The sequence below is a fragment of the Periplaneta americana genome, chromosome 9, assembly GCF_040183065.1.
Source record: "Periplaneta americana isolate PAMFEO1 chromosome 9, P.americana_PAMFEO1_priV1, whole genome shotgun sequence".
NCBI classification, from domain to species: domain Eukaryota; kingdom Metazoa; phylum Arthropoda; class Insecta; order Blattodea; family Blattidae; genus Periplaneta; species Periplaneta americana.
This window is the reverse complement of record NC_091125.1, coordinates 105,657,623-105,673,622: the sequence shown is the minus strand read 5'-3', so window position 1 is coordinate 105,673,622 and position 16,000 is coordinate 105,657,623. Positions and strand designations below refer to the sequence as shown.

Below are 16,000 nucleotides of genomic sequence, written 5' to 3'. Positions count from 1 at the left end.
ATGAATTTCTCTTTTACATTTTATATTGCAGTCAGATTTAAATGTTGTTGAGAAACTTCCAAGAATTTTAATGATGAACAATGGTGATCTGATTCACATGACTCTCAATCTCTTACTGAACCTGTCATTCACTCTTTCTCTAAGAGAGAGGATGGTGCGTGTTGGATTCTTGCCAAAACTTGTCAGTCTTCTAAGTAAGTAAATAATTTGGTGAATAATTTTTATTATTATATCTGTTGTGTGTATTTGTTTGCATTCGTGTGTAAATCCCATTTTTCCTTTTACATTGAAACATTAGAATCAGGGAGGTATATTTTTATTTTTTTTAGTATTAATTTATTTAATCTGGTAGAGATAAGGCCGTCAGGCCTTCTCTGCCCCTCTACCAGGGGATTACAACTATAATATGAAGAATAAAATTACAATTAATATTAAATTTACAATTACAATTACAATAGAAATTAAAGTACGACAAGATTACCTGATTAATGAAAGCTACACAATTTATCATACAAGTTAAGAACAAAGAATATTTTTGTATTTACTGAATTACAAATGAAACCTAGAATAACAAAATTTTATAGTGATGAAATTACCATATATTGAAATATTTTGTGATAGATTAAGAGAACTATTTACTAGAAACCACGTCTGAACGAGTCTTAATTACTGACCAAGCGCCTAGTAAGTTTGCGTTTGAATTCAATTTTATTTTTAGACAGTCCCTGATGCTAGCAGGTAAAGAATTCCAGAGTCTTGGCAGGGCTATTGTGAAAGAGGATGAGTATGAGGAGGTGCAATGGGATGGTATTGTTAGTATTGTTTCATGGCGAGAGCATGTGTTCAGATTGTGGTGGGAAGGATATGTGTGCAGGTCAGTATTATTCCAATCCAGATGCGCCATGGCGTAGAGGAAGTGATGTAAACTGCCTTAGCCAGTGAGTGTTATTCTGTTTTTGTGTTTTGTTCTTGAGTGCGTATTTTGCATTTTGTTGTATTGTTTTATACTTTTATTTTGAAATTTATTCCTGTTGCATTGATAGCTCTAACTGAAAGAGCTTAGATTTCGTTTTGCTTTGATTTTTTTTTTCTTTTAAGAGTTATAAATTATGGAGGAAGACTGTAATATATGGTACTACCACAGTCTAATAGATACAGTCACGAAGCTTGAGTTGTGAGGGTGCTAGGAACAATAGACTGTGCCAGTACTATTTCGCATTGTCTGTAATGAGGTGATATTAGCAATCCTTATGGTTAGCAACTATCTATGGATGCATATTTACTACATATTGGGTTCGTGACTGTATATACTAGACTGTGGTACTACACAAACAAACACGAGAAATGTTATGTAAAATGTATTAGTATTTCCAAATTCAATACCATAACGTAACATATGCCTATCTGCTAACAATCATACAATATATCAGGTGGGCACAGTTTTTGTTTTGAATGACAAAAAAAAATTGTAAGGGAAGATAGAAATTGCTTAATGATATATATATATATCTATATATCACTTTCAGTTACCTAAGAAACACTGTATTTGGTGAAAAGAAACGATAGCCATGGACGACTTTGTGTTCCATGTCAACATCGCAAAATTGTATCACTTCCTCACCTCTTAGCAAATGAACTTTATTTATTTACACATAATACTGTATATCTTTCTAACTCTAGCTCTTATGAAGCAGGAAACAAGTTGTGTAATCATATCACAGTGGTAAAATGAAATGAAATGAAATGTTATGTGTTGAGTCACTGATGTAATGCATCCTTTTTCAGATGTACAGCGACATGAATCTGTAGTACTGAAAGTTCTTTATCATTTAAGCATGGATGATAGATGCAAGTCCATGTTCACCTACACGGACTGTGTCCCTATGGTAAGTCCGGATTTAGAAAATCAATAGAATGTAGTGATTGTTGATTACTTATTTACAAAGAAAGTTGTAGGCATTGTGTTTCACAGATTTAGATTATATGGAAATAATGTGGTAATGGAATATTGATGTGCTGCAACGTAATATGTTTATGATAATGTTAAATCAATAATTAAAATGGGAGAAACAAATTTATTCCCATAAATATTCATTTGTGTGTGTGTGTGTGTGTGTGTGCGTGTGCGTGTGCGGGCGGGCGTGCCTTACATGTCAGTTGTCTCTCCCTTGTTACACTGTACATCATCATTTTTTTTTTTGCCTACAATTCTTCCGTCATCCTTTTATTTTTAATTCACAGAAGTTTCAGCAGTTGATGTTCAATGCAGTTCTAATTTTGCAGTCTTTTTTGACTCATTACAGCACCACCTTGTGTTACTATACCAATAATGCATTTCAGTCAATTGATTCATAAGCTTGCAAATGCTCATAAATCTATGTAAAATATATGTTAATATGTACTTTATTACAGGCAATGAAAATGCTCCTAGAGGGCCCAGAGGATGACATGAATCTGGAATTGGTAGCACTGTGTATCAATCTGGCAATCAATAAACGTAACGCACAGATCATGGTGGAGAACAATAGGCTACGATGCCTTATGGCTAGAGCCTTCCGTAACCAAGACTCTCTCATCATGAAAATGATCCGCAATATTGCCATGCATGAAGGCACCAAACAAAATTTTGTGGTAAGTTGCATACAGTGTGCTAGATTTAGAATCTTAGCAAAAACAGCTCTTCTACTTCCTACAACTGCACTACTGGCTTCCATCATGTAGCGTTCAAGGTAATCACAATAGAATCTTTTGGACAGTTGCTCATCATTACCACTAATTACTACTGGCTTCCATCATGTAGCGTTCAAGGTAATCACAATAGAATCTCTTGGACAGTTACTCATCATTACCACTAATTACTACTGGCTTCCATCATGTAGCGTTCAAGGTAATCACAATAGAATCTCTTGGCACTCATCATTACCACTAATTACTACTGGCTTCCATCATGTAGCATTCAAGGTAATCACAATAGAATCTTTTGGACAGTTACTCATCATTACCACTAATTACTACTGGCTTCCATCATGTAGCGTTCAAGGTAATCACAATAGAATCTCTTGGACAGTTACTCATCATTACCACTAATTACTACTGGCTTCCATCATGTAGCGTTCAAGGTAATCACAATAGAATCTTTTGGACAGTTGCTCATCATTACCACTAATTACTACTGGCTTCCATCATGTAGCGTTCAAGGTAATCACAATAGAATCTCTTGGACAGTTACTCATCATTACCACTAATTACTACTGGCTTCCATCATGTAGCGTTCAAGGTAATCACAATAGAATCTCTTGGCACTCATCATTACCACTAATTACTACTGGCTTCCATCATGTAGCATTCAAGGTAATCACAATAGAATCTTTTGGACAGTTACTCATCATTACCACTAATTACTACTGGCTTCCATCATGTAGCGTTCAAGGTAATCACAATAGAATCTCTTGGACAGTTACTCATCATTACCACTAATTACTACTGGCTTCCATCATGTAGCGTTCAAGGTAATCACAATAGAATCTTTTGGACAGTTACTCATCATTACCACTAATTACTACTGGCTTCCATCATGTAGCGTTCAAGGTAATCACAACAGAATCTCTTGGACAGTTACTCATCATTACCACTAATTACTACTGGCTTCCATCATGTAGCGTTCAAGGTAATCACAATAGAATCTTTTGGACAGTTACTCATCATTACCACTAATTACTACTGGCTTCCATCATGTAGCGTTCAAGGTAATCACAATAGAATCTCTTGGACAGTTACTCATCATTACCACTAATTACTACTGGCTTCCATCATGTAGCGTTCAAGGTAATCACAATAGAATCTCTTGGCACTCATCATTACCACTAATTACTACTGGCTTCCATCATGTAGCGTTCAAGGTAATCACAATAGAATCTCTTGGCACTCATCATTACCACTAATTACTACTGGCTTCCATCATGTAGCGTTCAAGGTAATCACAATAGAATCTCTTGGACAGTTACTCTTCATTACCACTAATCATTATTACATTAAAAAAATATAATATATAACTTTATTTAAAAACTTTCTACACGAAGTGTTATTATCATCTAGGATTTTCTGGATCAAAACGTGTGACTTAACCATAAATTGTTTGTCTTGAATACTTTCAGTCTCCAAATTTTCTGAAGAACACTAACACTATTTTTCACCATTGTATGTCACACATTATATTATTGTTAGAAATATACGTTCTTCTGTAAAATGTATTTACAATAATAATATTGATATCACTGATATACAGAAGTCCGCACTGTGGGAACACAGCCTTTTAACAATTTTGTTAAATTTATTAATAACAAAGGAAGTCCTCTGAATTAGCTCTGTGGTAGCGTCTGCCTCCAGACTAGTCGGCCTGGGTTCGTAAAACTACTGTACTTAAAATTGTAACTCTTCTCAGAGCATTGTAAATGTCCTATTGCTTTCTTAATAACACCTGATAACATAAATTGGCTTGTGCAGAGATAAAACCGTTATTTCAAGGAATAAATTTTGTAGGATAGGGGAAATTGCAATAACCCACTCAAGAACAGCTGGAATAACGTTGATTGGTTGCATTTGGAAAAAAAAATGGTGCCAAAGTGACTGAAATTAAATAATTGAATAAATTGTAATGTTATACTCCATTCTTTTGTGAGCACTGGTGGTTTTATTTTAAGGAAACTAACTTACATTTAAAACAGTTCCCGTTATTTGAAAAGGACCCCTATCTGATTTTCTCTACACTTTTTCACTGAAACTAATCCATACTAATTTTTTTAGTGTTATGTTACTGTTGTAAAGCATTAATGATTCATTAGGCGTAATAACATAACAAAGTACTGTATGTTTCCATTAAGTTTCCTCTCCTTCATCGTGGACCATAATGTCGAAATGTGTGTATTAACTTATTTGCAGGAATTTGTAGGTGACATTGCAAAAGCTATTGTGGAATGCCCGAATGAAGATTTTGTGGTTGAGTGTGTGGGTGTTTTGGGCAACATGACTCTACCAGACTTGGACTTCTGTCAGCTTATGCAGCGTTTCAACCTCATCCCTTGGGTTCAGAACATCCTTGTTCCTGGTGAGAATATATATTATATTCTATTAAGCGTAAAATAACATGAGCATTTTATAAGTTTCTTAGGGCATGGTATATTGACAATTTACCTTCTCTACACACCTCTAATTCATTTATGAAGGACTGCTTTGTTCCCAAGTGCTATGGATGGAAAATTGAAAATCTGTGTGTTGCGCATGCATAATGCTTAGGTTCATTAACACTAAAAAGAAAAGTGTAAAAGATGTGTACCATATTTTCAGCAAGAGTATGCAACGAAAGCTAAGGGGTAATGTATTTTGTTAATTCAGCAGCCAAGCTGCCTGTCATAATGTGCATATGAACATAGACCTAATGTTTTTGATATTCATGTGACACTTCTCTCAATCTAGTGCAGCGGCCGGCAAAGATTACATCATATAACTGCAACCCGCAATACACATCATAGAGGAAGATAGGAGGGGGAAGATACCCAAACTGCTTAACATTGAATGAACAAGTGATGGCTAAGGGGAGGGAGATCATGCCTTATCCCTCAACCCTGCTTGTGTATTAAAAGGTTGACTCATGAGTCATGAAATGCCGACCACTGATCTAGTGTGTAATCGACCTTATTAATACCGGGGAAGCCTGTATGGAAATGAGTGTTTTATTACCAATTTTTTTAAAGTGATTTCTGTGTTTAAATTCAAACTTTTTCTTCATGATTTACATATTTAAATACCCACTTTTCTTTTGATTTACACATTTGAATAATGACTTACATACTTAAATAACGACTTCTTTCACGATTTAGATATTTAAATAATAATTTTTTTTTAAATTGTAGTAGTTTTATTTATCGACTCTGATGTATGTTATTCACCATTTTACGATTTCCCTAGGCATAAATATTAAGTTATTAGCATCTAAAGATGGGAGGAGTTGGTCAATGTTATGTGAAAATTTGCCCAGTTCATCCTATTGACCCTCGAATAACGTTATTCAACGTTAAAAATACTGACCTTTGTCGAACTTAAGTATACATTGAATAATTTCAAGGGAAAAATTGTTCCGGGGCCAGGTATCGATCCTGGGACCTCTGGTTGAACGTACCAGTGCTCTACCAACTGAGCTACCTGGGAACTCCACCCGACACCGTCTCAACTTTTCCTTTTATATCCACACAACTCGTGTGGGCTGACGAAACGCCAGAGACCCACATCGAGTGCACACAATCTCTGTGTGACTTGAAATTGTGGTTTTCTGTTAACGTACACAGTGCCGTATATATTATACAAATCTAGTCTTTCAGGTAAAGCTCCCTGTAAAGCAGCTTTACCTAAAAGACTAGATTTGTATAATTAAGTATACATTGTTCAGAAAATGGAATTCAGTACTGTCTTCATTTTTAAATACAGTCTTATTTTATTGTTTGTACAAATCTCTGATGAACATTCATTTTTGGTCTCTCTCTCTCTCTCTCTGTCTCTCTTTTTTTTTTTTTTTTTTTTACTAACAACATTGATCTGTTTTAATTATTATGAGAGAAAATAAAATGTTGACCACCTGTGACATAGTGTCCGTAAATACAGGGTTTTGGTTGTGTCATTTTGGGTACAATTGAAACAAGTTTCCTAACCTTAAATACAGGACATTCTGTACAATATGGGACACCTGGCAATTCTGCAAAGTGTATATATGGTTTTATCTTAACAGTATTAAACAAAGCTATGGTAGGGCACCCAATTTGTACACTTGCTGGATAATACTTTGGTATCAAATGAACATGTTGGGTACATTATGCATTTTGACATTGGCTCATCATTGTTTGTTTATAACACGTTTATTTTTTCATGGCCACATTCTGGTTCTTATTACAAGTTATTGAGTAATTACCAAGAAATAGTCATATAATAATCTGAGTTAACATTGAAGAGATATGATTAGAGAAGTATAAACTGTTCTCTTGACAGTAACCTCATGTATTTGTTTACATCAGCTTTAAAATTACAAGAAATATGACATTTATACAAGAACATTATTCCCTGAACTATTAACTATTCCAAGGGATCAAAATTATTCATAAAGAGGTTAGTTAAAAGAAGAGTAATGTGACCGTAATTTTATAAATATTGATGAAATAAGATTTTTAAGGCAAAATCACCCTAAGTAGAAATTAAACGTCATGAAGTTGAATCTGTTGATATTTATTGTAATTGAATACACAATTTGATCCTCTTACTTATGTGACTGATGCAGGCAAGTACGAGGATGATCTGGTCCTGGAGGTGGTGGTTCTGTTGGGCACAGCTGCTGCAGATGAGGGCTGTGCCATGCTTCTATGTAAAGCAGATATTCTTCTTTCTCTCATAGAACTATTGAAAGGTAAACCTGATGGCCCCTTCCGACCAATCCAAGATTCCTTTCAAGACCAATGTGCTGTACTTGTGTGGAGCATTACTGGTAACTTTAGTTAGCTTTTTTATGTATTAACTTTATTTATTTTAAGTTTATGTTTATAAACTTAAAATGTGAATAATATGCATGCATTTTCAAGTATTAATGGTTTTATAGTGTACAAATATGCATTTTGAGCTTTTTGGGGATTGGTGTATTATGCATTTCACATAACTTTTTAAAAGAAGCGTCATATTTAGCGTATTTTCAATTATCTTGTATGATACTATCCAGAATTACATGCTTACACACAACGTAATCCATAAAGGTAATTACTATGTAAGCTAGAGATCGGTAAAAATGTCAGTTGTGCAATCATACAAATATCTGCAATACATAGAAAGGAAAGTAAGTACACTGTTCCTTGCACAGTGGTGATCTGTGATCTTAAATATAAAATTTATTCTGTGAACGTGAGCTGTATTGTAAAGAATTACTTCTAAACAATTGTTTATAATCTGAATGAAACATAACTAATATTGGTAACAAATATCCGACATGCAACAACCAACTTCTAATATATTTCAAGGTATCTGACTTGAGTCTTTATACTTGCTCTGCAGTGGCTGAGAGGTCTAGCCATTAGCCTGTCATGCAGGTGGTCCAGGTTCGAGTCATAGTCAGGCTGGAATTTTTCATTGAAAAATCCGTAAGTGACATTTGTGTTGTACAAGGTCACATTTGGAGTTTTCTCGGGATTCCTCAGTTTCCCCATTCCATCAACATCATTTCATATCTTTCCCTGATCGCCAGTTGGCATCGTGGAGAGACTGGTCTAAGGACGAGTGAGGTTATCTGTTTCAAAACCTGGACACATTACTATAATCAGCTAGTGTGGGTTGGAAATTTACCTAGGTGGGGATTAGCACAAAAATCCACAAGATCGCAGTGCCCCACCTCAAATAATATCAGCGTCAGAGTCTTTATACTTGATCTTCACATGGGTGTATAATTTCTGTGAATGGTGGTTCAGATGAAGATGTAAATGCCAGAATAAAGAAAGCAAGACATGCCTTTATTCAATTGAAATCGATTTGGAGGTCGAAGCAAATCTCTTTAAAACTTAAATTAAGATTATTTAACTCAAATGTAAAGTCTATTTTACTGTACAGGTGCAAAATTTGGAAGGCAACGAAACAAATTGGAAAGAAATTGCAAATCTTTATAAATTGTTGCTTGAGGAATATCATGGGTATTTAGTGGCCAGAGATTATAACTAATAAGGAACTCTGGAGAAGAGCAGATCAGCACGAATTAAATTCAGAAAATGGAAGTGGATTGGGCATGTACTGAGGAGAGAAAATGATAACATCACTAAAATGGCTCTGGATTGGAACCCCTAAGGACTGAACAGACGAAGAGGAAGACCTAAAATAACATGGAGCAACACGATTAGAGATGAGGCTAAACAAGCCGGGAAAAGCTGGAAAGAAGTTAAAGCATTGGCGAACAATAGAGTATGATGACATGCTTTCATCAAGGCCCTATGCTTCCCTGCGGAGTGACCAGGACTACTACTACTTTACATGTGTCCCCTCTATGTATCTATGCAATTCCCATTCGCAGTCCTTTCACAAACTAAATATTTTTCCCTGCTTTATAAATTGCATTTCTTTAAATTCAAATTTCAGTTCGAATCTTTTTAAGTTATTTTCGTCACAAATGTCAGAAAATGTCGTTTTATATCATCCATAACAATTTAGTAAACTACATTGTATAATCATGACTGAAAAAGTATTGAGGGAGTATAAGTGAAGGAGAAAAGGGTGAAGTAACCCCCTTTCCTATAGGTATCCATTCCAATATCTGTCTCGGTAGTCTGTTGTTCTCCATCCTCTGAATATGGCCATACCACTTTTACTGTGGATATAGTTAATTATAGAATATTCACAAGTACCTCATTCAATCCAAGTTAATGCGTACATTTCTTCATATTATATCTCACACCAATCCCCTCTCAATTGGTCAGTTAAAATTTCTTTTATCACTGGTCTACATATAACCATTTTTTCATTTTCCTTGTTTTGAATTTCTAGCATTTATAACTGTTGTTCATACTCAACACATTGCACAAAAGCTTCCTGTGTGCTCTTCTAGAGAAACTCTTGCAAAAGAATACATTAACCGATAGCTTTTATCTATTATTCTTCTAGATTTCTGTTCTTCAGTAGTGTATAAGCACAAGAAGTAATATGGATTGATTATTTTGGTAAGGGGTAGGTAGCAAGATACTGTAATTTAGTATATAGTTATGCATGAAACTTAACATTTTTATTATTTGTCTTTAATTTTACGCAATGCTTGATATGTACGAGAATTGTATATGAGTATACAAAACTGAACACTATTTTTTGTACTATTTGAAGTTAAGTATAATAATTAAAAAAAAAAAAAACATATTTGCCGAGATTTTCTGGTCATATTTTTACTACTTTTGCTATTATGATTGTCAGGATAACTCAAAACTGTAATTTAAAAAAATTCTTCATACTTCGTATTTATGACTTTCATTTAATTGTGTAAATCAGTCTGACTTCTAGTGAGTCTTAAATTCTTGAAAGTAGTTGTTCTTATTTTATATTCCAATTATTAAAAATCAAAAGACAGAAAATGTTATACCAGGTATGCGTTTTTAAGCTTTCATGGTGAATGTGTTCAGAATTAGGCTTTTGGGTTAAGCACCATGTTCTGGAACTTGACATTTCCAATGTTTTGGAACTATGTACAGGTTCCATCATCAGGACAGATAGGTAAGACCAGAGAGGTCACCTGCTCTGTTGAGCCTGTTACATCTGGCTAATCCAAAGTATCCCTATTGTAGGCCATGGAAGTAGAGGTCCACAGGTTAGCATGATGTTAAGATTCCCACTTTTTCTGTAAATTCGACATTATTAACAGTAGGGATGTCAGTCCTATGCACTGGCCACCTTTACCCCTGGTACTCAATTACAGGTGTACTTTTTTTTTTGTTTTAATTATTCACAAAAATTACATCAGAGACTGTTTTAAAAATTAAATAACCTTCATATCTTTCTGTTTCAGCCAAACAAGAAGATGATGAAATGGTACTTCAGATCATATATGTGTTCTACATGATATCCCGACATACAACCACACGGGACTATCTAATCAAAGAGACTGGTATCCTTTAAAAAAATGAATATAATTAAGTTCATTATATTCACTAGAATTAAAGACAGTCTTACAACTTTTAACTTCAGATTTTTTAAGGCAGAGTCTCTAATGTGCCATTATTTGCCCCCGACTCTAATGAGCACTGCTCATTATAGATGTTGTTGTACTGAGAAGTGTAGGCCACTTAGCTTATCAGAGACTATCCTGAATGCACCACAGGCAGTGGGTTCACTGTCTACAATACACTTGAATGATGATGTTGATGTAGGGATCTTATAGAAGAACTGGAATATCTGAAGAAGGCCTCTGTGTTGTCTGGAACATAAGCTTCCCAACACAAGGGTGGATTAACCGAGATTTAAATCTGGGCTCCTTGGCTTATAAGCCCAACATACTAGCACTGTGGCAATCACTTCAGAAATATGTTCCGTCTAATTTCTCACAGCAATAGAGCAGAAAATCACACATAAAAATTTAATAGAAATCGAAATTTTTTTATTGCAATTCAAAAGTAAAGAGATCCTTTTTTGCTCTGAAATCATTAATGATTTCCAAAATTCTTACTACAGCCACAAAAATAAGATGCTGAAAACAATAATTTTCCCCATTTTAATATACAGAGCAGAAAAAAAGAAAAAAACATACACAAAGGGCACTAATAATTTTTGAAAACAAAATAATGCGAAAAATTGTTGGTTCCATTCAAGAAAATGGACAGTAGCGAATCAGGAAGAGTAGGGAATTAAGAAGTCTGTACCTGGAACCATTGTTGTAGCATTAATTAAAAGTAGAAGACTGAGCTGGTTAGGACATATAATAAAAAGAGAATAGCAATCCCTGATAAAAGTTACTTGGGAAGAACTACCAGGGCCCTAAAGATAGTCTAATACGTTATTAGTTATTAGTATAGTATGGAGTTGTAACTTTTTGTTCCACAAAAATAATGTGCAACAGTTGTATAGTATTATTAAAAAGTTATTAGTGACGTCATAAAAGTGTGTGGCAGATGAACTGCTGTATGCCACATGACGTCATACCTTGAATTAGGTAATGTCTACTTCCTCAGTAATAAATTCGTATTTCAGGATGCAAGAAATGGTCTATCATCATTTCTGTAACACTTGTAATGTATTAGACCATACTTTTGTGGAATAGGGCCCAGATGGAAGAATACCTTTGGGAAGATCTAGATTCCTCTGGAATGACCAGGTGCAAAGAGACCTGGAATGAATAGAAGGAAATAGGACCATGGCAGAAGAGGAAAATTGTGATAGAGGCAAAAAACTTTCTGGGGTTTGATGCACCAAAGTGTGTGATTCATTTATTTATCGGTTGATTGATTGATTGATTGATTGATTGGATTGATTGATTGATTGATTGATTGATTGATTGATTGATTGATTGATTGATTGATTGATTGATTGATTGATTGAATAGAACATCTTAAAATAAATGTAGATGTTGAAATTTCTGTGAAGTAATGTATATACATCTAGTTGAATAATTGTTGCATTTATTACAGATATATTTATACAAAAATATTAGTTGATCATGACGTGAGGAAAATAAATGTAATTAAAGATGGAGTTCGAATTTCTAGTGAATTCCAAAATGGACTTCTGTACATTCGTTTCCTTGGAATATTCTAATGAGCACATATTTACTATACTGAAGTGTTTCAGATTTAAGTATATTTTACTACATAAATTATATGAAAAAGAATTCGAAACTGTGAACTGATCCTTAACTTGTATCACAGAAGCTCCTGCATACTTGATAGACCTCATGCATGATAAGAACACTCAAATTCGGAGAATATGCAATCATTGTCTTGACATTATTGCTGTAAGTATTATGTTGTGGCATTTAATAATTTATATGCATGTCTTACTCTTCTCATATTTCAACTCCGTCTTTTGTATATCTCCCACTATTTCTACTATTATATTATTATTATTATTATTATTATTATTATTATTATTAATTTATTATTGTCACTTCCTGTTTTCTACAAATATTTTTTATGATTTTGGTCTTCTGCAGAATGTATCCAAGTTTCGGAGTTAATCAGGAGAGTATACATTAATTTTCTTCAACAACACTTCCCAAATGATGTGAATAGTTCTAAGTACTGTAATACAGTATTTTGTATTCCCCATTTGTTTGGTTTGTCTGGCAGTAGTAGTAGTAGTAGTAGTAGTAGTACTGTAGTAGCATACCACCTGAGATCCAATTCAATTAACTTAACATATTTATTGTACACTTAATTTTCAAACCTCATATAGCCTATATGGCTCACAATAATTGCGAGACTGTTTTATCTTGGTTCTTCATTTTGATTTCATACAAAATTATGTTCCCACAGTTATTATCTTTTTAGTCAAATACTGATAAAGTTCATTCAGGAACCATCTCACTATGTGGCAGGTATCATGTGTGGCAGAGTGATTCTCATATTTAGGGTAGCTGTTATTTCACATTTAAAGTTTTTATAACTAATTGATTAACTAGTGGACTTACTCATGTTAATTATGTAAGATTTGTGCGGCTTACAGCTGTTTCAGTGCTTCACGCACCATCATCAGAGCCTACTAGATCACGGCATCATCTCGAACTTTTCTGTCTGTTATGTGGGTGTGTTTGATTGTTGAAAGGTATTGAAGAGTGGAGTCAAATAGTGTGTGTGTACTGAAATTGATATGTGTGTTGAGAATTTGACTCCACTCTTCAACACCTTTCAACAATCAAACACACCCACATAACAGGCAGAGAAGTTCGAGATAACGCCGTGATCTAGTAGGCTCAGATGATGGTGCGTGAAGCACTGAAACAGCTGTAAGTCGCACAGATCTTACATAATTAACACGAGTAAGTCCACTAGTTAATCAATTAATTATATTCAAGTGTTAAAAGTAGTGTACGCAAGATTCAAAATGGACTTTTATAACTGTTGGACAAAAGTTTGCTTAAGTGTTATAGTAATTAAAAAAATATATTAAAAGATGGAAATATTATTAGCTCTTTTATTGTCTATTTTGTGTTGAAAAATCACTTCGTGATGCATCTAATGTCTTCACAAGGATAAGTGTAATTTTCTGTTGTAGCACTTTCTGAACAATATGGATTGTTTCAAATATTACAATGTCTTGTATTTTCAAAATATCTGCCTGTCTGTTAGTTTTGACAGCTTTTGTGCCAAAGTTTGTAAAATATATCGAAGCAATTGAGCTATAATTGTTGTTAACCAATGCTGATTTCTTGGCAATAATGCCATTAACTCTCTCGCTATAGGAGAGATAGCAAAAAGTATAACTGTTTTAATGTAGGCACCATATTTTTATGTTATGACAGTTATATCACCTACATGCAACTTTCAAACTGTTTGGAGGACTACACCTGCTGTTAGTTAGCAGGTCCAAATGACCTAACTGGGAGGATCGCCAGACAACTCCACCAACCATATCCCTTCTTCACCACTTAGGTGACGCTTATGCATGCCATGGCAGATCAGTATGCTGAAATGGGATTTCCTCCATTTTTTATGGAACAGTTATACCACTGTGATTCGGTCCTTAGAGCCTCATTTGTTAAAAACAGGTTTCACCATGGGAAGATGAGGATGGGATTTGAGTAGGAGAGGTTATTGAACTATAATTGGTACAGCCTCATATTTTATACTCACTGTCAATTGAAGAGATTTTATATTTCACTTGTATGGTATTTGTTGAATACAGGGGGGAGAGCCATTAATACTTCACATTGAAGGCTTTAAGGAACCAACCTGGACAAATACCCAATGTCCCATCCCTACCTTCCCGTGGTGCAGCTGTTAGTAAGCATAATTTTACAAGCTGAACTAAAGGGAGGGGCTACTCATCAATTAGCACTGGTCAGCTTGATGAGTTATTGGCCGAATTTGGTATAATTTTTCTCTATTCAATACCTAATTCTCTCTTTACCCTTTCCTATCCAGTCCTCTGACTGAACTCTTACTTTCTTCGACCCTGACGGCATTAGAGCATTCGAGGCCTAGGGGTTCATTTCACTTTCCTTCCTACCCTTCCTACTTTTCTGTTCCTAGTGCTGACCTGCTATGGCACTAAAATCGTCGCCCAGTGGCTTAACCCCTTTACTCCCACTGTTCCCAAATGGGAACATGCATTATTTATGGTGTAAATGATTTGAGAGGACCAATAATCATCTTATTTTGTTTCTTATGTGTCAATAAGTAGGAATATATAAGAAACACCAACATTTTTAATAAAAAATAATTTGGGCAATTCTGAAATATTTATATTCCAATCATTGAAAGTGTCTTGGGATCAAATGGGTTAAGGAGGGAAAGCTGGTGATCAACAAGATCTCCCAACTAGGTCCAGTGGACCCGTCGACCAACAGCAGGTGTGGTCCTCCAGGCATTCTGGGGGTTGTGTGTGAATGAAGTAGCCACCAAAACGTTAAAATATGGTGTTCACTTAAATCGGCTACAACTTGCCATTTTCACTCCAATATCTCAAAATCTCTGCGTCAGACAATATCTTTGAAAAATATTGGAGTGCAAGAGGTCAAATGACTTTATTGTCAAATGCCTGGCATTAGAAAACAACAACATATTTAATTTGTTTTTCACCCTTCTTGACACCAGGTTCTAATATTGCACAGTATAATGTATCAATTAGCATTATTTCATGTATAAATTGTAAATTACGGTATCCGGCTTAGTAACTGTTACTGTACAATCAGTATGGGATTTGCTGGTCATAAAAAAATAATGAAATTCACTGAAACAGCTGGCTATGGAACATGATCATATGCGAATCGGTGATTTAATGTTTGTTTTTGCATTGTTTTATTATTATTTATATTATTGTTATGATTGTTATTGTTGTTATTATTATTGTTATTATTATTATTATTGTTGTTGTCATTAATAGTAGTGGTGTTATCGTAATTTGTTGTCTTTTGTTATACATCCTTATGTATTGCATTGCCTGAAGAACAAATCTTGTGGTCAAGAAGTTCTGCAGTTTCTAAGTACGTATTGTTGACACAATGTTTCGAAATTTAAAATATCTTACATAAAAATTCGTAGGTAGAAAATTTATTTTTTAAGGAAAAATAACAGCTGAAGATCGGTTGTCTTCACTTGCTTATTCCATTTCCAAACAATGCTTCTGTACTTACATATATCACATAATGGCTGTCTGATAATAATTTTTTTAATGTTACTCTGTTAGTTTTTGTCATTTGTAACTCACTCCTTTTCCACTTGGAACTTAAGAGTGGCTGGAGAAGTTTCCATGACCGAAATAATTACTTCACAGCTAGAATATGGAACAAGTCAAA

General features: G+C 34.5%; 1 protein-coding gene across 2 annotated transcripts in view; it reads left to right on the top strand.

Moving 5' to 3' along the window:
- The window catches only part of Kap3 (kinesin associated protein 3), a 52,445-nt gene that overhangs the window by 26,982 nt on the left and 9,463 nt on the right, over nucleotides 1-16,000 (top strand). The window contains exons 8-14 of one of the 2 annotated variants that reach the window (XM_069835537.1): nucleotides 32-194; nucleotides 1,786-1,886; nucleotides 2,413-2,631; nucleotides 4,939-5,104; nucleotides 7,322-7,447; nucleotides 10,562-10,660; nucleotides 12,414-12,499. In XM_069835537.1, the coding sequence (XP_069691638.1) occupies nucleotides 32-194; nucleotides 1,786-1,886; nucleotides 2,413-2,631; nucleotides 4,939-5,104; nucleotides 7,322-7,447; nucleotides 10,562-10,660; nucleotides 12,414-12,499 (960 nt within the window). The remainder of the gene's footprint in view (nucleotides 1-31; nucleotides 195-1,785; nucleotides 1,887-2,412; nucleotides 2,632-4,938; nucleotides 5,105-7,321; nucleotides 7,448-10,561; nucleotides 10,661-12,413; nucleotides 12,500-16,000) is intronic. The other variant, XM_069835538.1, reaches the window with a different exon arrangement.